Source organism: Convolutriloba macropyga, chromosome 3 (genome assembly GCF_964194025.1).
Source record: "Convolutriloba macropyga chromosome 3, txConMacr16.3, whole genome shotgun sequence".
NCBI classification, from domain to species: domain Eukaryota; kingdom Metazoa; phylum Xenacoelomorpha; order Acoela; family Convolutidae; genus Convolutriloba; species Convolutriloba macropyga.
In genome coordinates, this window is record NC_134470.1 from 81,088,440 (window position 1) to 81,108,879 (window position 20,440).

At 35.5% G+C, this 20,440-nt stretch overlaps 1 protein-coding gene across 1 annotated transcript in view; it reads right to left on the reverse strand.

The window, feature by feature from the left end:
• Window positions 1–5,285: 5,285 nt before the first annotated feature.
• LOC142336513 (heparan-alpha-glucosaminide N-acetyltransferase-like) overlaps window positions 5,286–20,440 on the reverse strand; it is a 39,716-nt gene continuing 24,561 nt past the window's right edge. Inside the window, exons 9-14 of the mRNA XM_075385411.1 lie at window positions 18,097–18,218; window positions 11,437–11,575; window positions 8,144–8,233; window positions 7,784–7,932; window positions 7,537–7,649; window positions 5,286–5,627 (exon numbers count right to left, since the gene is read on the reverse strand). Of these exons, the coding sequence (XP_075241526.1) occupies window positions 5,449–5,627; window positions 7,537–7,649; window positions 7,784–7,932; window positions 8,144–8,233; window positions 11,437–11,575; window positions 18,097–18,218 (792 nt within the window). The 3' untranslated portion in view covers window positions 5,286–5,448. The remainder of the gene's footprint in view (window positions 5,628–7,536; window positions 7,650–7,783; window positions 7,933–8,143; window positions 8,234–11,436; window positions 11,576–18,096; window positions 18,219–20,440) is intronic.

Below are 20,440 nucleotides of genomic sequence, written 5' to 3' on the forward strand. Positions count from 1 at the left end.
CATAATCTCCCTCTATTGATATTTGCGAATTGTACCTCCGGTTCCTAAGAAAGTTTTTCTCGAAATAACGTTTTTGCGGTCTTTGGCTAATTTAAACCGTCATTTATAGAAAAAGTAAATTATTTTTGATATATTAAGATTTTCATTTGCAAAAAAACTATTCCGTAACGTTTTTTTTAGAGAAAATGAGTTTTTTTAACAGCCGCGCAGCGATAGCAAGGCCGCTTTGGTCTCATAGTTTATTTTTTGTAATGAATAAGAATTTTGATTGTATTTTGGGTATAAACTTTGAAATATTTTGCATTTCTTTTACCATGATTACAAGAAGGTCCTTTTTCATATAAGGTTCAGTTTAAAACGGGTCTCATTTACGTCCAAGCAAGGTTTGAATGAATTAATAGTTCTTTTTGTAGTCTTATGACTGAGTCCAATAAATGAAATGTCTAATTCGGCATCGAAAGAGCTCTATAAAAAATATCTAAAACTTTCAGTTGACACGTAATGGTTTTTTGGTAATGTAACTCAACAAGTATCCAAAAGTCATCAACTATTTTTGACAAGATTTTGGTCAAATTAGCTATTTCGGTAACATTTAGGACATTTTTGTGAATGGAGAAGCATCAAGATCGGGACCAGTTGATCATGTTAAGGAATTTCATTGTTCAAAAATTAATTGGATTGCAATGGGGGCCCTGTATATTTTTTGAATTTTTTTCCTTTTTTGATTTTTTTATGTTAGTTACAGACCAGAATGATTTTCAATCAAACCTCAACTATTGACGGGTAAAATCTACGTGCAAAGGAAGACCAATAAAGATACGCATTAATTTCAGAGCTAAGAATAAGGGTTTTTGGCTTCAACGCCGTTTCCAGGATTTTCTGTATTTCACCATTTGCTGTATTCGTGCTAATGTGTAGTCTTTCGACTTAGTTTCACTAATGATTTCAAATATTGGGTCCTAAGCAATAAAATTTAAACTCTTTCATATTTTTAAGTTAAAAACTTACGGTTGTTATGTCTCAGGCTTTTGAAAAAATTGTTTTAAAAATAAATGTAAATTTGAGCTGTGCCAATTTCGATCTTATTTTTGCATCTTTTTAGCGTACTCTCAGCAAGGAGAGAGATCGCATTCCTTTTCAAATGAATCATAATGTGGTCTTCATTGCTGTTGTTTCATTTAAAATCTGGTTGAGCGGGATCGGAACATTATTTGCCAACGAACTTTCCCGAGCCTCCTTGTTTTGCTCTATATTTGCTTATTTATTAATAGGTCTTCTACCTAGTAGTGTATACATCTTGTTGTCTCAAAAACACAAACTTCGGGGAAAAAATCATTGGCTTTGTGTCGTACATTATGCAGCCACCAAACCACTCAGATTTCTTAGCTTTTTGCTTTAAAAACAAGTAGCTTGAGAGAAAAGGTAATAAAAACAAGAGAGAAAAGGCATCGTTTCATTTCGAAACATCCTTAAGTTAGAGAAAATCTCCTGAAAACGTAAAGAAAAAAACTGCGGCCTAAGTACGTATGTTCAATTTGCTACTTAAAATTTTAAACAAAATCTAGACTAGACCATTTATCGCGATAAACTTATTTGCCGGTATTAGCAGGACAAGTCAATTTTCATTGACTAAACAGAAAACTACACCAAGAACAGAATATGAATGGATTGGGAAAACCATTTAGAAAAAAATCCCATCCAAAAAATCGAAAAAACTGTAAAAATCAAAGTCAAATTGCCGCATGTGAACAAAAAACCACTAGCGAGAAAGCGAATTTTTGTTCAAACACCTTTTTCTCACTCTACTTAAAATTTAGAGCGAAAAAATTTCACGCCGCAAAACCACTCGCTTTTTCGCTCCACTTCCTGTTTCGGCGTGACCAAAACCACTACTCAATTTGACTTCAAAAATCATGAAAATGTGTGAACAGATCTTAAATAAAACATGGCCGGAAGAATTCCGGAAACAACTTGAAGGAGAAAATTTACCATACTTATGACTAAACAACTGAACAACTATTGTGAACCCTGAACCTCCACAAATGCCATAAAAAATTTAGGGACGAATAGAAACGGCTTTCAAAAACAAATTGAACAAAAAAACTAGAAAAACTTGAGTTTTTTATAGTACAAGGAAACATAAAACCGAATAAAGTTCCTTTGCAATTAGAGCAATGAAAAGCTTGCAAAACAATGGGCAAGTCATAATAGGCTAAGAAACTTGTCTAAGATTTAAAAAAAATCAAAAAAATAAGAAAAATGGTTTCAAAATTTCTCAACTTTTCTGTCAATTTTCCTAAGAAAAAAATGATTTATACCAAGAAAACTTTAGTTAATTGGTATCTGAATATTCCTTAAGTAACAAGCTTCTATCTAAATCCCACTTAAAGCATAAAAACAAAAAAAAAACAGGCAAAAAATCATTCAATTTCGTCTAAAAATCAGCAAGACTGATGAAAAATCTCCAAATGAGCATTAAACTCAAATTAACTACTTGAAACCTTTAATTCCTATCAAAACCAGCCTAACAATGATACAATATTATAATCAAACCTCATAACCATCAAAAGATGCAAAAAAGCTGCTTTTAAAAGCCGCACGTGAACAAAAATTTGCTCGCTTAGAGAAAATTTTTTCACACATCAATTTTTCAATCACAAAAATCAGTATGAACAAAAATCACTCTCTTTTCGCTCCACTCTTCACTTTTGTTCACAACCAAAATCACTCCAAATGCTTTCACGTGTTTCATTTCCCGCTTCAAAAATCACTCCAATAAAATTGATTAAAAAAGGACTTCTCCAATATTCCTCTTCGAGTCGTAAGAAAAGACAGCGCCCCAATACAATTCAAATTCTTTAGAATTGTAAAAAAGGATTCACGTACACAATAAACATTGCATATATGAATGAACAAAAACCTGATTTGAAGCGAGCATGACGTGATATCTCAGATAGAAACATAAAAGGTGACGCTATAAAAACAAAGGAAATGCAAATGATTTTGATTAATTTTCGATTTTTCAAAGAAAATACTTATTTTTATCTTCGCTAAAAAATCAAACATAACCGACTAACGTTGGGCGAATTGCTCTCAAACGACCGGCGAGCGGTTGGCTTCGTCAGTAGCTAGCCACGAGTGGCTAGGGCTGATGGGGGGCAACACTGGGTTGGGGGGGGGGGGGCAACACTGGGTTGGGGGGGGGGGGGGCAACAGGGGGGGGGGGTGTGTCTCAACCTCTAAGAACCGCCCTTCAAACCATAAGTATAAGTATAAGTCTCCAAAACAGTTTGAGCTGTGAAACATAGCTGAAAGGCTCTAAGAGCACTTTATGCCCGCTGGGTGCTGCCTGTTCCCGTTTTCGAGGACGAAACGTCGAAAGCGTCAGACGAAAAATCGTTCAAGCGAAAAATCGCATTAAAAAAAGACCGACAGGACTAATGATTGCTACAAACTTCGTTTGAGAGCAATTAATAACTGTCCACATAGTGAGGTAAAATAGACGCGGGCAACTTGTATCACAAAATAAGGACAGGCTGGAGAAAAAACAACCCAATAGCGTTTGTATAAATATTTGAGAAATGAAAAATCCTGCATCTTAAAACTACAAATATAAGTCGTTTGACCAACTCAGCATTAATCTAACATTCAATAAACTTAAGGGCATTAAGGACAGTTTTAGCAGGCTTTTCCCGTTTCGATTTCGATTTCATTTTCCCATCGAGATTGAACTTGCTCTATTGTCATCCTCTGATCAAATATTGATCTTTAACCTTAAATTCAATAAAATGTAAAATGAAACGAGTCAAATAAATTGAAACATTCTAGAAAAGACGAGTGTTTCAAAATTTTCGAAAATCTTGAAAAAGGGTACAAAATAAATCTTTTACCGATTTAAAATAAAACAAAAAAGCACGACACGACTTCAGAAAACGGCTCAAAGTCACCATTGATGAAAACCAAACCAGAACCGACTACGGTCGGCCGAATTGCTCTCAAACGATTGGCGAGCGGTTGGCTTCGTCAGTAGCAAGCCACGGTACAGTGAGGCTAGCTTTAGCTTAATTAAAGGGGCGTGGGTTGAGCGGGGGGGGGGGGGGGTTCAACCTCGAAGCACCACCCTTCATATTATGAATTTGTCTCCCTCGATAGGTCAAATCAGTCAGCGAAGCAAACAGACTAAAGTCGGAAAAACTGCTCAGGAACGACTGACGAGGCCAAAATCAAAAGCGGCGGACTAGAGTAACTTTTATGGCCCAAAATATTCTGACTAAGTAGGGGTTCCAAACCGCGACCTTTGGCTGAGAGTCGCAGACATTAACCAGTACGCTACAGGAACTATGTACCACATTGCTTACAATCGGTTATATTTAAGCAAGATATTTATATATAGCTGAATGCGCGCAATGCAAACCACTCAAATTAGTCAGGTAAGAAAACGACGAAATAAATCGAAATCATGGTCTAAGAAAAACGGCCAGACAAAAAATTTGCATAAAAACATCCATTAACAACTATTGCTTCAAACATCGTTCGAGGTCAATGCAACTTTTATAGCTTCAATGAAGTAACTTTTCATTTTGTACGCAATTAGCGAAATACGTGTCAGAACCCTTGGGCTGTAAGATATTCGTATAAAAACTGCATTATTATTTGCAAAAAGATGATAAATCTCAAAAACTAGAAGCCAATCGAAGCCGGTGCCTTCTCTTTCAGCGCTCTAAGGATCGATCAGCTGAAAATCAGTTGAAACAACAGAGCCTGTTTTTGGCTTGTTTATTTTGTCTCTAAGGCTTGATCAATTAAAAATCAGCTCAACCAGATTTTGTTAATTGAAAAACCCAGCCAGCAACCGAACCATTTTGTAGACTGTTCGCAGATTTTTTTATAATTCAAGTAACAAATACGAGACAATGTATTAAATACAAAGCTTTTAGAGCACCACAGAGCTCTAACGTGAGGTCTAAATTATTTGGCCTTCTCCAACAAAGCATTAAAAAATACATTTTAATCCACTTTATTACGGGCGAAATCAAATTGCGGGCGAAAATCAATTCGATCAGGCATTTTTTACTCCCACACAATAATTTTCAAAGCTGACTCCAAAATCTTAGCCACATCCTCAACTGTTCGTCGCCACTTCCTCGTTGCAGTGTAAAAAATAAGCCACTAACATACAACAGCTGATATACAACAAAACTTCGAATAATCCTACGACACTTTGATCGACACTACTCTTTCCCTCTCGAAATAAGTTTTTGCCTACTTATAACTACAAAATGTAATAGAGCATCAACTTCATTTTCTCGTTCAACATTTATGGTTTCAATAATTGAGGCATTAAATTTATCACATTTAAGCACCGTAAAAAATAGTAGGCATTGTTGCGATAAAAGCACCGAAAACATTCTTTATTAATTCATTGCCTTTCTCTATCCGAGGCTAAGTTCAGACTTTGAAGAAGAAATTGACGTGATAACAGAATCCAGCAATTCCGATCCACAGTGCACATGCAGTGACATTCTCTAACATAAACGTAGTATGATCTGGGAATTCAACACCCCACGAGAAGGGGAACCAGCCCATGAGCAACTCATGTCCCATGTACAACAGCAGGGAGTTCATGCCTGCAAAAGCAAAGTGTTCATTAATCATGTTTATCAAAAGCAGTAGCTACTCTAAGAATATTTACATGGTCAAAAGATTTCCGCATATTTCTTTTAAAGAGGCCTATCCGGTGTGCAATATTGAAAGAAACATAGAAATCTGAGTTTCTGATGGATCGCACTTAGGTAAAAAAATCACTGACCATCGAGTGCTAGGCTTCGGGAGTAGCTAGGTGATGGTTAGGGATTCCAGCATGCGGATGGAACTAAATTTGATCTGAAGGAACTATCGATCACATAAGATATGATTGGTTTGAAATTTAATATATGATGTGAGATTTAATAAAAACCAATACACAATAAAAAGATCCCAACTGACTGTGAAAATTTAACTTTCAATAATTTGAATCATGCAAAAATTAAGATCAAATTTTTAAATGCGATTTTAAAACATTTTTAGAAAAGAAATCACAAACCATAACATTAAGGCCAAATAAATCAGAAAATCAGGTGATAAAAAAGTACAAAAACAGAGAGAGAAGTTGCAATTGCGCACCGCATAATCAAAACTCGTTTATTGGAGCTGTTGCGTCGGCCCTTAGCTTCGCGGAATCACCTAACCTTACGGGAGGTCAAAGCATTCAGCGTGCGCCGCGAATGCAGACTATGAAACAACGCAAAATAGTGAAAAATTCTCAAAATTTAATGAGCGAACTTGACGTAAAAGCACGCTAGATTCTGGTCGGCTATTGATAATAGGCGCTACAAAACTTGATAACTTTTCAGAGCGGAGCAATATTTTTCACAATTGTGCAAACAAGAAAAAGTCACACTCAACGACAAAATTCTTCTATATCTGTAGAAATCTGTCACAAAAAGTTGGTCAAAATTAAGTTGGCTAAATTTGCAAAAAAAAGCAAGAGAACACGAAAAATTTAACCTAAACCGACTGTTGCAGAAATTGCTACCGAACAACAGGCGGAGCAGATAAAATCAAAGGCTGTAGCCTAGATAAATTCTTGTTTATGGGTGCAAAAACATCTGGCTAGGGTGGGATTCAAACCCGCGACCTCAGCGGTACTTGAAAAAAGTGCAAAAATCGCCACTCGGCAAACAGTCCCAGGTGCTTTTTTATGCTACAATCGCGTTTACTTTAGCAACAAATTTTACTTCGTGAGAGCAATTGAGATCACTTGGAAATGAAGAAGAGAAGCGTAATAAAGTCACTTGAGAAGTCAAAGAATGTTCTAGAACACAAGCGCAAATTAGTCAAGCAAAAATTTTAATTGCTTCAAACTTCGTTTGAGAGCAATTAGAAATTCATGCTTTACAAAGTCATATAAAAATTCACATTGGTCGCACAAAAATGCTTTAAAAACCAACAAAACTAAGACAACTTATGTAAAAGTTAATTGAGCAACTATTCTGCTCGAGAATTGTTTTTAGAAAAATAAGTTACTAATAGGTTTTGATGGAAAAAATGATTTTTTTCTTGCCAAATATAGCGCAAAAAATGTAAATCTAACAGAAACTCCTGTAACTTGAAAAAGCAACTCACAGATAAAACTTAAATTAGATAGGTCTGAAATTGATGAGTAAGTGCTCATTTCCAATCATGGTTTTCATAATCTTCGACCATGTCTGGAACAAAAATCTGACAAAAAATTTAAAACAAAAGTGTTACAATTGAAAGAGTGGTTCTTAATTGCTCTCAAACGAAATTTAACAATTATTTGGGTACTGTAGGTCTTTAGTAAGCATTTCTTTCTCGGTCATTTTTTTCGTGTGATCAATTTGATTTTCCGTCATTTGAGAGCAATTCGTATCATTTTGAGTAATATTTGTATGCTTTTTACTAGTATTTTTTTTACTAGTTTAGGCTTCAAGTGGGTCGAATGACTTTTTGGGTTGAAATGACAGCATGGTTTACCTGCGTAGGTGAACGGCGCTCCATCCCATAATCTGGCAACATCAACCACAACATATAATATAGCCAGTAGCGTATAAGCAGTTGCGGCCGTAATCAGCACAAAAGAAAGAGACCTAAACAACCCAAAAGGATCAAAACCGGAACCGTTCCATACTTTTTATAATCTGATCGAAGCTCTTGATAGATAGCCAGAAACTTATAAGTAAAAACCAGCTCATGAAAGCATATTCCGGATTGCAGAACTAACCAGAGATTTTTATTGATAGGAATAGGGCCTGTTCCATCTAATGAAAACTTGCAAAGTCCACCACCTACAACTCCAGAGATAACAGCCCATGCTATCAATCGACTGCTCGCTTTCTTCCAGTTACCATAGATGCAAATAATGCGACCACCCTGAAATGACCACCAAAAATAGTCACAAACTAGAAACATATCACTAAAATATATAGCTAGCATGAAATTATATAATCAAATTTTAGTTTCTATTAGGACAAAGCAAGTAAGACAAAGTTCTTTTCGTTGCTACGTAATATATTTTTGGACTGGTAATACCAGAACACAATAGCCGAATTTTCTTAATTAGTGATGCGCTTTTTGAACTAACATGAAGACCGCAGAAGGTGAGAAAGATTGAAGTGAGACAACCAAGCAGTCCCTCTGGATCATAAGGCAACACATTCAAGCCATAAACTTGCTGAAACAACAGAGAATGCTAACTAAAGTAAAGTGCATGAAACTAGCTGAAACAAAGAGTCTAACTTGCGTTTCCTGTGTTCCCACAGTTCTTGTCCCAAACCTTAGCTGAACATTTCTGCACCAAAGGCAATTTTTGACAAAGTTTCAGTTTCGATCAAAACCGGTTCTGAGATCGGTTCTCGAAAAAACTATACCATCGTGCACTAAATATGAATACTCTTGAATTTTTCAAAACACTCGAACTTTAAATGCAAAAATGTGTAATGAATCTGACAAGCTTTTTATCGCTCATATCATTCAACTCTTTGCAGGAGCGAACTTTTTAAAGTTTGGTGGTGGGACGCAAAAGAACAGGAAAAGTGATTTAATAAAACGGAGTTTGCAACTGCTATTGAGCACCTGTTCGATTTATTTTTTAAAGAGCTAGTGGTATCTCTGTATCTCGGGAAAAGTAAAAAAAAAACATAGCCGGCAGATTGCCGGAATAGCTGCGAAAGAATAGACCTGCGTGCCATATAATAGAGATAGAAACAGATACAGATCTAAATTGAAAAAAAAAATCGACGCAGCTCAAAAACTAGGTAAAAAAACATTCCGCGATAAATTAATTAAGCTTGTTGAAATCCATTCCGCAGAAGCCTTTTATTAGGGACCTTTACTGCACATATGAGTTCCTTTGACCTTAAACAAATTCAAATTAAACTTAAGTTTTAAAGTGCAAAAGTCATTTTATTGAGTGAGGTAGGTCACGTATGATCAAAATCTAATCACGAAAAAAACTTTAGCTAAAGAGAGTGAAAAATGGCGTCACGCGCGCAAACGCCGTTAGTGAGAGGAAGAAGTCATTCAGAAAATTTGACTTTTTCAGCTTTGCTGTGTGAACAAATGTAAAACGAAAAAGAGCGTCAGACGACGAAACAAAAAAAAACCAAGAGCACCGCAATATAGATGCATTTCTGCTGCTTCTATTAGCTGCTCTCAAATAACCTTCAACTAGAGTGACACACGCTCACTTGACCCTACCTCTTTGAATAAAAGGGAAGAAAAGTCACTTTCAGGGTGGGGATGTCATTTTTGAGAGTGAGGTAAGTCAGGTGTGACTAAAAATTCATTCGCAAAAACTCGCTCCACTAAGAGTGATAAACGACATTAGGAATGCATTTCAGTTGAAATTTCATCAACGAATGAACAAAAAGCAGATTTGAAGTGATTAAGACGTCAATTAGTTATAACAAAAATCTTGACGAAATAAAAAAGGAGAAGGCCAATAAAGCCAAAAATAGCACCAGCAATCGCTTTGTGGCTAAAAATAAATAAATTGATCAGCATTTCTTCATATAACTACAATTACGAGGACATTTGAGCAATCCTATCAACAGTAGAAGAGGCCAACAAATGAGCAGAAAGCAACAAAATTTGTTGCTTTCTTCTCAATCAATTCAATTGAAAATCAACTACCTTAAATTGTTTATAGATATGATGGTCATATTGTCCAAAACGGTACAACAAAAATGATGAACGTTCTAAACAGTTTGTTTTCATACCCCTGCAAACCACTAAATTTCTCAGACTAAGCATGTCAGATTTAAAAAGTTCTGACAATGGCAGCTTGAAAAAGAAAAAAAAGAGTTTGAGAAAAGAGATCATCCAGGACTTTTAAAACGGCAAAAAAATTCATCCTGTTTTTTCCCAAAGGACAAGAAGATAACAAACAAGACAATGTGTTGGTTCAAAAATTATTCTCAGAGTTATTTCTATGACATTTTTCGTCACTTCAATGGAAGGCACCTGTTTTTTTTACATTAACTGCAATAAAAGTGGACTATATTAATTAGCTGTAAATCTTTTTGCGATCAGAGAAGTCATCCAAAATTTTGCAAAAAAACATTTAAACTAATTCGGATTTCATGACATTTTTTTCTAATTTACTCAAATTAATATATCGGAATATAGCGGTGAAATTAAACAAATTGAACACAGAACCAAACTACTAACGTCGGGTGAATTGCTTTGCTGACAAAACGACCGGAGAAGTGTTGGCTTCGGTAGTAGCCAGCTGGGGCTTAGGAATGCTAGCATTAGATGCGGGGGTTGACCGGAGTGGGGGTGGGCAGTGGTTACGGAGGGGTGGGGTGTGATCAAGCGATGGCGGTAGGGTTGCGAGGACTGGATGAAAGGGGCGTTCAAATCAACAGTCGCAGGGTGGACAAGGAGGTGTTCAAGAGGTGAGGGGTGAGTGGGGGCAAACTTTTAAGGTAAAGAACCACCCTTCAAATCATGAAATTTTCTCAACATATTTTTTGATGAATCGCATTCTTAGAGTCTAGTAAGGCGTTAGGATCCAACAGAACTTAAGGCCGTCCGGTGGTCTTAATCTGTTCCCAATGAGATTAGGATAACAAAACGAACAACAAATATTAGCAGAACTCAAGAAAATTCACTGAAGAAGTAGTGTTAAAGTTCATTAGCTGTTGGCTGAAACAATTTATTATGTTCATTTATGCCTCATTATGCAATCAATTATAACTGTCATATGTGATGCTAAGTGATAAGAAAACGGAAATAATGAAAAACGGGGCAAAAATCAAATACTCACTAATATTTTATGACTACAAACTGTCAAATTTAGAACAAGCATTAACTGTATTAGTGAGTTCTAGCAATTGCAAAAAGGCACAATTAGAACATATGTATCATATTAAAAGAACTCAAGAGAAAAAACACGCGAAAGAGGAAGTTAAATTCAAGCATGTGAAAAAAATACCTCTAAAAATGCGTTCAAATATCAACTTCTCACTCTACGTTAAAGGTGGTTTGACAAAAGGTCACGCCTCAAACCTATTCGATTTTTCGCTCCCTTTACGAATTCAGCGTGACTAAAATCACCACTTTAATTTGGCTTTTCACTGACGTCAAAAAGCCTCAAACATTGTGAACAGATCTAAAAAAGACAGCACACCAAGACAATCCAAATACTTGGGATTGTAAAAAAAATAGAAGCGCTACAATAGCCGGTTGAGATGAGGGCGGCTTTTAAACACAGCAAACAAACTTTCTCCTTCTACGCGGAATATATCGGTATTTAAGTTGGAACAATGGAAGAAAAACTTTTCTCACAAAGACAGCCAAAAATTATATCCCAGATATAAACGTTATTTTCAAGTTGAGCAACGTTTCAAAACTCGAGACCAACTCACTAACTCGAGCAGTTGGGTGTTGGTAAGTGTGATCAGGTCCAAACACAGAGCGGTCGATGGAACCTGCGACACCTCCTGTGCACTTGGTAAGGTTGTACTTCCCACTACTGTCGACCTGCATTCCACCAGGCCCCAAGTAGCCTCTAAATACAGCCACATCAGCCCCAAAACATAGAATTAGCTCATTTTGAAGTCTCATTTCAAAAAATTTCTGTGGAGCACAACTGTCGCAAAAACGTGTTTTACCTCCCACTGCATTTCGCAAACATTTTTGACTTGTATTGCAAATACTCCTCATACTTTTGACAAATACATTTTGCTTGACCCAAAAACTCAAAAAAAAATACCGATCGGTATTTTTTTTATCGCTCGGTATTTAAGTTGGAACCATGGAAGAAAAACTTTTCACATTAAAAGCAGCCAAAAATCATATCCACGATATAAAACTTATTTTCAAGCTGAGCAACGTTTAAACCAACTTAAATACCAATCCAAAAATCAATTTTTTGACGTTTCTCAAAAACTATGCAACATATTATGTGCTCGATAATTTCACTATCCGCGGTCGTTTGAGACTCTTCCTCCCATATTGGGTAACTTTATTTATTAATTTGCGTCAAATAAGCATAGCGTAACACGAGTCGAAGTTGTAACTAGCTTAAATTTCTGGAGGGAGTGGTAGAAAGTGGAGGGGGTACGATCCGTACATTAGGAGCTATCTAAGGCTCTTAGAGAGAACGATTTAAGGCCTTCGGGTTATCTGGTTTTCTTTGAGCAGTCAAAATATCATTACAAAACGGTCACACAAAAAATTAAGATACGCACTACAATAATGGCCTAGAATTTCATCCAAGAGCAAATAAAAACTTCTCTTCAGATTTTGCATTCAATTAATTCTTATTTATCTTTGAGAGTCGAGCTCTACTGAATGCATAATCTCCCAGTTGCAATATTTGTTTACATTTACCATAAATGATTAAATGCAAAACATAACAGGCAAATCGCCGGAAAATAGCCGCCGTTGAGCCGCTAGACGCACATTGGGATTGCAACAGAAAAATCAAAAGAAAGCGATAAATTGCCAGAATTTTTCTTTGTATCAAAGTGTTCTTATTCCGCGCTTAAATTCTGCATAATAGGTTAGATTCTAAAATTACACTTAATTCAGCTTCTAAACTGAAGGCTATTAAGCAAAATACTAACGCCAGCTACAAATCTCTTTAATGAACTTTGATAACCTAATCCATTATGACTCAATTACAAGGCCTTATATGTTTATCCCGTTTCTTTTGATTTTGCTCTGCTGACTTTGACGGTATTCACTAAATTACGTAATTCAATACGTGAAAGAGCTTTGAATCAATTCAATTGAAACAGTGAGTGAAGTAAGTCAAAATTCAAGCAGGGAAATCATGACTTATGCAAAATAATAGCCGTAGAGAGGCTGATGGCGGCTATTAAACACCAGTTCTATAAAAAAAAAGGGCTAGATCGATATAGAAAAACATGAGTGCAGACGTTAACAAGCCAGTACATTAAACATACCTGGCAGATTCCCGTAAAATAGCCCCCGTTGATTCCATAACCAATATTGGGATTGAAATAAGATTGAGATTGTAAGAACTAGCGAAAAAATGATTTTTGTACCAACAATTTCAAAGTGCGAACTATTGATGCTATTTTAGAGCTGACCATACTCTGTTTCTTAGTGAGACCACACAGGGGTTAGTATCAATACCATTAAGCATTACAGATGGTAACAAAGAACAAAATTCAAGTAACGGGAACCTAAAATTGGGCTTTAAGGATTTATCCCGTTTTTATTACTGATTTCATTTTTGATACTGAATCTGTTCATTTTGAATTATTTTGCTGAACAACTGCTGTCTAAAACCACTTTCAGCCGAATGAGAGAAGAGTGAAACTAGCAGAGAGAAGTCGAAAATAATTCACGTAAATTGTTGAAGCTGTGAACTACAGTGAACCAAAAATTTTTGTTCGACGAAGAAAAGAATAGGAGCGCTATAATAGCCAGCTGAGGCGGCTATTAAACATAAACCGACTAAAGTCTGACGAATTGCTGTCGAACGACGGTCGAGCCAAACAAGGGCGATGAAGCTAGAGAAATTTTTCTTATACATGAGAAATTTCTGAAGAGATTCCAACCCTCGACGACCCCGATCAGCGTGCTGAACAGTAACCATTACCCTGAAAGGGCTAACAACCGTTTTTTCTCACAATGAGTTTATCTGAATGCTCGGATTCAAATCACTCAAAAAACAAACCCACTTACGTCGGATGCACTGGTCTTGAATGACAAGCTGGGAGCAATTCAATTTAGGTGTGTAGATAAGAATATTATTGGGTGCAACATCTAGGACCTGATAAGTGTTCGAAACATCGACCTCAGGATACCAGTCAGACACCTTAACCACTACGCTAACAATCACTTTATAATAGCAACAAACTTCATTCCAGAATGAAAGCAACTGAAATCAAAATTAGGCAGTGAAGCTTGAAAAGTCACATGAGAAGTCACAGAAAGTTCGAGAACAAAAACGCAAAAAAGGCCACGCAAAACGTTTGCATAACAAGACCAAACCGTTTTCAGAAATTGCTTCCAACTTCGTTCGAGAGCACTTCAAAAAACATTGCCGGCACATTGCCGGAAAATAGCCGCCGTTGACGCGCTTGATGCACATCAGAACAGAAAAACAAAAAAAGAGTACAATTGACAGAATTTTTTCTGTTTTCTTTCAGTTTCAAAAGTGTTCTATAATTTGGCGTGCACTTTTAGTTAGATTCTAAATCTATTCTTAATTCAGCCTTTAAACTGAAAGCTAATAAGCTTAATACCAATATTAGCTAGCAAACACTCTAATAAGCTTTGATAGCCTAATTCTCAAGGACTTAATGACAAGGCTTTATCAGTTTATCAAGTTTCTTTTGATTTTGCTCTTGTGATTCTGACCGTATTCACTAAATTGCTTAATTCGATGCAAAAAAGAATTTAAAATCCATTCAGTTGAAATAGTGAGTGAAGTGAGTCAGAAATCAAACGTGAAAATCGTGACTCTGCTGCATTCTGCAGACTCTTTAAGCAAGTTTCTATTCCAATGCTCCAACTTATCTTCGATCAGGTTTTTGAGAATTTGCTCACATTTTCCTAAAATTTGCATAGGATAAGTGTTTGTGCAGCTTTTTTGGTCAAAAATCTTCAAAAAACGATCGACAACACCAACACTTGAAAAGCTCATCATGTTTTTGTTGCCCCCTATACCTGCATGCAAAAAATGACACCTCTGCAGCAGCTATGAAAAAATTTTTTGGCCAGGATAAGCGTTTGTGCAGCTCTTTTTTGTCAAAAATAAAACGAAAAAACGTGATCAAAAGGCAAAGCGAATAAAAAACATAGGACAAGTCCTGAAATTCAATTAAAAGAATTGGATTAATTTAATGACCACCTGACAATCGAAACTCCGCTTCAAAAGGCAAATGAGAGCTGTTAGTAATGACACTAAGCAATAAAACAACATTCAACTTTTATTTTTTGAAAAGACAGGATCAACATCAGAAAACAACTCCTGCGAACTCAAAATGTCAACTATACTCCTCTATTTCTCATTAGCAACCCGTAATTAAATGTCTGAGACCTCTCACTAACAATATTAAATAATAAGAAAAAAATAGCCAAATATAACCGACCAAAGTCGGGCGAATTGCTCTCAAACGACCAGCGAGCGGTTGGCTTTGTTAATAGCTAGCCACGGTTTAGTGAGGCTAGCTTTAGCTTTATTCGACTCCGCAACTTTTAGGTTTCTAGCCTTGTTAGTAAATAAATCAAAAACTAATGTTTTAAAAAACTGCAAAATATTGCGAAATTTAAAAAAGCATCCCGTTTTGGCAGCGAAAATGTCCATAACTATTTTTTATCTCTTGAGTGATGTCAAGTAATCCATCTACAAAACTTAGAAAGTTTCGTTCGCCAATTGATCGTTAAACTCAGAAAAGGACAAGAGTATTCACAAATTTTTAGAACAAAAGCAAATTTTAAGAAAATTTTGCTAAAAATTAAGATAACAAAAATCTTCAAAACCATTTCAATGTCTCAAGAGACTATCCGGTATCTCTATTTCAAGCTTTAAATAGTTTTAGTGGCTCATAAAGTTCCATAAACTTGCAACATGATAATAATTTCCCAAAAATCTAAAAAAAAATTATCAAAAAATTGCTAAAGTTCGAGTCATTCCATTGACTCTAGAAACTATGCGACAGCTTATCATCAAACTTTGGAGGAGGTCCCTAGGATCCTGAGGCCAAAAAAAAGATTCAAAAAACTTGAAATGCAAATATTTTTAAAAATTGCTGATATTAAAATCTTGAAAAACCTTTCATTACATCTAGAAGCTATGCATCAATCTATCAACAAACCCTAGAGGAGGTTATGTCGCTCTAGAGGCTGGAGAAAAAACTTGCAAAAAACTGCAAGTTGCATAAAAGAACTTCTAAAAATTGTAATATTAAGTTCAGAACTAATCCATGGCCCAAAAACAATTTCCAGCAACTTATTATAAAACCCTAACGGAGATTTTCTGTTACGCTGAAAAACCTGAACAATGACAACAAATGTCAAAAAATTGAAAACAATTGCAAGTTTTGTAACAAAAAAGCTAAAATTCGTGTTGTTGAAATCTTGAAAAACATTCCATTACATTGAGAAACTACAGTAACCTATTGTCAAATCCTAGAGGAGGCTTCTCGGCTCTTGAGGCTGGAGATATCTTAAATTCGACAAAAATTCAAAAAACTTGAAAATATGCGAGTTTTATATTTAAAAAATTGCTTAAATTTGTCATATTAACAAACTGAAAGCCCTGAAGGACGTTTTCTGGCCTTAGCGTCTGGAAAGATATAATGAAAAATAAATGAAATTAAAAAATTTGCACGTTTTGTCAAAAAAGCTCAAATTAGTGATGTTACCTATTATAAAACCCTACAGGAGTTTCTTTGACACCTAGGGCTGAAATAACTCAAAAAACGACAAAAATTTTTGGTAAGCATGAAAGAAATTGTGAAAATTAATAGAAAATTGCTCGTTTTCAGCGATCGGATGTTCGAAGGTAGCCACGGGAGGGGGCGGAACCCGGGGAAAATGGGGATGGAGGAGGGGGTTGCTGTGCAAAAGTGGGGTGGGGGGCAATAGTGGGGGGGTCAACAGCTGTGGTGTCTTCAACCTCTAAGAACCGCCCTTCACACCATAAGTATGCCTCCAAAACAGTTGGAAAGAGCTGAAAGGCTCTAAGAGCACTTTGGGCCCACTGGGCGCTATCTGTTCATCCCGATTTTGAGGTCGAAAAGTCAAAAGCGTCCGGCAAAATCGGTCAAGCGAAAAATTGCATTAAAAAAAGACCGACAGGACTAATATAATTGCTACAAACTTCGTTTGAGAGCAATTAAAAATTGCACTAAAACTCACTGAAACTTTTTGAAAACACATAGTATAAATGTTACGGAAAGCAACCAATACTGAAGGATACATTTACATCGGTTATTTGATTCCTCAATGACCACAGTTGAGACCTGTCATCAATGAGATTAAGTGATAAGACAGCCATAACAAAAACTATAAAAAAAATCAGAAAGATTTTTTTAAAAAAAACGAACAAGAGTATAATTTAAAAAAGCAATGGCTATGAACTGAAATGAATTGCCTTAATTGAATTATTTTTAGCAACCAATGAGACCTGTCGACAATGAGACCAAGTAAAGCAAAATTCGCAAAATTCAACAAAGTCGATAATTATTATTGAAAACAATTAGTGGCAGTTATAGAAAGCACTAGCTTTGAACAGAAACGACTCCATCGATAAACTTATCCCCTATTAGTAGCATCAGAGACCTGTCACCAATGAGATTAAATGATAAGACATGAAAAAGTACAATAAATACTCGCAGAACTCAAAAATTCACTCAAAAATTTTGAGAAAACGTAGTGTCAAAGTCACCTAACTAGCTATTAACTTGAGCCACTAACTAGGTTCTTTTATGCCTCATTAGCAACAAATCGGACCTGTCAGTGACGATACTAAGTCATAAAACAGATATTTTTTTAAGGGGGAAAATCAAAAATTCAATATTTTATGACAACAAATAGTGGCAAAGTCACAAAAAGTTTTAGCTGCCCCTTAATGAATTCAAGCAAAGGCAAATATGAACAATTAGAACATAAGTACCGTCTTAAAAGCACTGAAGGAGAGGAAACTCTAAATACCTTTAAAGTGGAAATTTCTCACTCCACTTTAAAGGTATTTTGAAAAAAGTCGCGCCTCAGACGAAATCGATTTTTCGCTCCCTTTACTATTTCAGTGTGAACAAAATCCCAAAAAAGCGTGAAGGGATTTTTTAAAAAAAGACAGCGCACCAATACAATTCAAATTCTTTGAATTGTAAAAAAGGAGAGCGCCTAAATAATAGCCGTTTGTGAGGCTGACGGCGGCTTTTAATCAGAAGTCAAAAATGAGGAAGTTGCTCGAAAAGTGAAATCGAATGAATTTTCTGGTAAAAACAGTTTAGCAAAAATTTTGCATAAAAAAGACACGTTAACAATAATTGCCTCAACTTCGTTCGAGAGCTATTAAAAAGCAAATCGAAATTTAAACTGCACCTTGGACAGTCGTCTAGCTGGACGATGAATGTTATGAGGAGCCACGCAAGCACAAGCAGAGATACCACTACCCACTCGATTACGAATGGCACTAAGTCCACAAACTGGTCAACCAAGCGTCTCTAAAAATGTAAACATCTTTATACCTTAAAAGCTGAATTTCCTTCTAAGGTTGTACACGAATGACTCAGCAACAGCCGTCTGAGGTGTAAAAAACAGATAAATGTCATGAGATTAATCAGAAATCCCTTTTTCAAAATAAACATAGCAAAGGCTTCTGATCCTGCACATATCTTTTCATAACTGAAAATCAGCAATGAAACTATTCAGTTTCTATTACCCAATTCATGTAACATTTCAGTCTTTCGGTCTCTTTAGGATTCTGTATAAATGAAACGCACGTAACCAAGATTTGGATTGAAAGAGAAAAAAAGTAATGAAGAGATTTCACGTAAAATGTTGAATAAGCTATGAAATAAGTTAAAGCGAAAAAATTTTAGTACGAAAAAACATAGCCGGAAGAATTCCGGTAAGGACTCAAAAAGTCGTCTTGGTGAACGAACTACCTTTTAAATGAATTGGTTCATACTATAGTGACTACTAAAAACAAAAAAAAACAATCACAACAAAAAGCCCATAAAATAAACTGAACTAAAAAATTAAAGTACGCCTATATATAAAACAAGCCAAAATGTTGTACGCAACTGAAAACACCAAAGTACGCAAGCAGCAAAAGTCGTGCCATATTAGGCTCCCAAAACTTTATTTTGGAAGAAAAATTTGATGCAAGAAATGGACAAAAATTGTTAAAGAATTTACCAATTTCCGTAAATTCTCTCAATCGAAACACAATTTTACAATATAAAAACAATATAAAAATCAATTGTTAACAAAATTAACATTGCCGATTGTTAACTAAATAAACTTTGCCGATTTACCTAAGAACATTAGTTGCCGCTTTAAAATGAACGCGATAAAACTAAACAAAGAACAAAAAAAGTCAAATCGAAACTAATCATGACAAAGAATTTAAAAGAGACAGAAAAATAATTAAACGCATAAATTCGTGTGTTACCAAAACCAAGACCTCACAATAATCGCAGAAAATGAGTGTTGTTCAAAATTTATGAAAGTGAAGCCAGCAAAACAGCAGTGCCATATTATTTTAAATAAAACCAATTGAAAACAAAAAAACTTTAAAAAAAATCAAAGGAAAAATAAAAATATTAGTTCAAATCGATAATTTTAAATTTAATAAAGGCTACGCAAAAAAAATAAAAATTCTGAAGAGAATGTTAGAAAGAAATATGCTAGAACTTGGAAAATACATACATTGTGATCAAAAAATTAAATCGCAATTTCTAAAAATCAAAAATGGAACCCTCCAATTAAAAATAAAATAAAAATTAGAGATAAAAAATGGCTTTTGTTATTAAGCAATCGAGGCTTAAGAACATTACATAGACAGCCTCAATAAGAAGTGAAAACAGCTCAATTGCGATACAGCAAAACAATTTGAAATCTTCAAAATGTTGTAAAAAAAACTTAACTGAATGTTAAAGAGTTATCACCAAAAACAATTCAATCAGCAACAAAACGAATTTAAAAACACCGATGGTGCACCAAGACTTTTTCTGATAAATCAACTCACAGTGCAAACAAAAAAACTTAGAAAACTTTGACAAAAACCGCCAATCGGATTGTGTACAATTTTATAAAACAAAAACACCTCACGTCAAAAAGCGGCATCCCCTTCAGGAATTATCAAAAAGACGTTAACATATGTACTAATTTGGTTAACAAGTCTGCTGAAAGAGCCAAGAAATGAAGAAATTAAAGAAAAAAGCCGAAAATACAAAAAAAATGAGCACTGCCAATTTTGCACTTGAAACGCATTACTAAGAGCTCAGAAACATTTTGGCAGCGATTTCAGATGGTTGCATATCCATGCGGCATCGATAAAAATTTGCTTCTTCAAAAAACCAAGGTACAAAAAATGGCCCATTTGGACGGAAACACGGCTTAAAATTGTCATCCATATTCGCCAATCTCTCAAAAACTCTTTTCAAAGTCAAAAAAACATTTCCTGAACGCAGCGCATGAAGAAAAAACTTCTCTCGCTCCAAAGAAGTTAGCTCACACGGCAATTTTAATCACTTTAACTATTAGGTCAAAAGGCCGCCTGAACAAAGTAATTCGGGTAAAAAAACCTTAAAACCAATACTCCTCTTCGAGTCGTAACAAAAACAAACATTAACCGACGTATGTCGGAAGAATTGCTCTTGAACGACAGGCGAGGCAAATTAATTAGGGACTTTAAATTTTTCTTTAAGGGTGCAAAAAT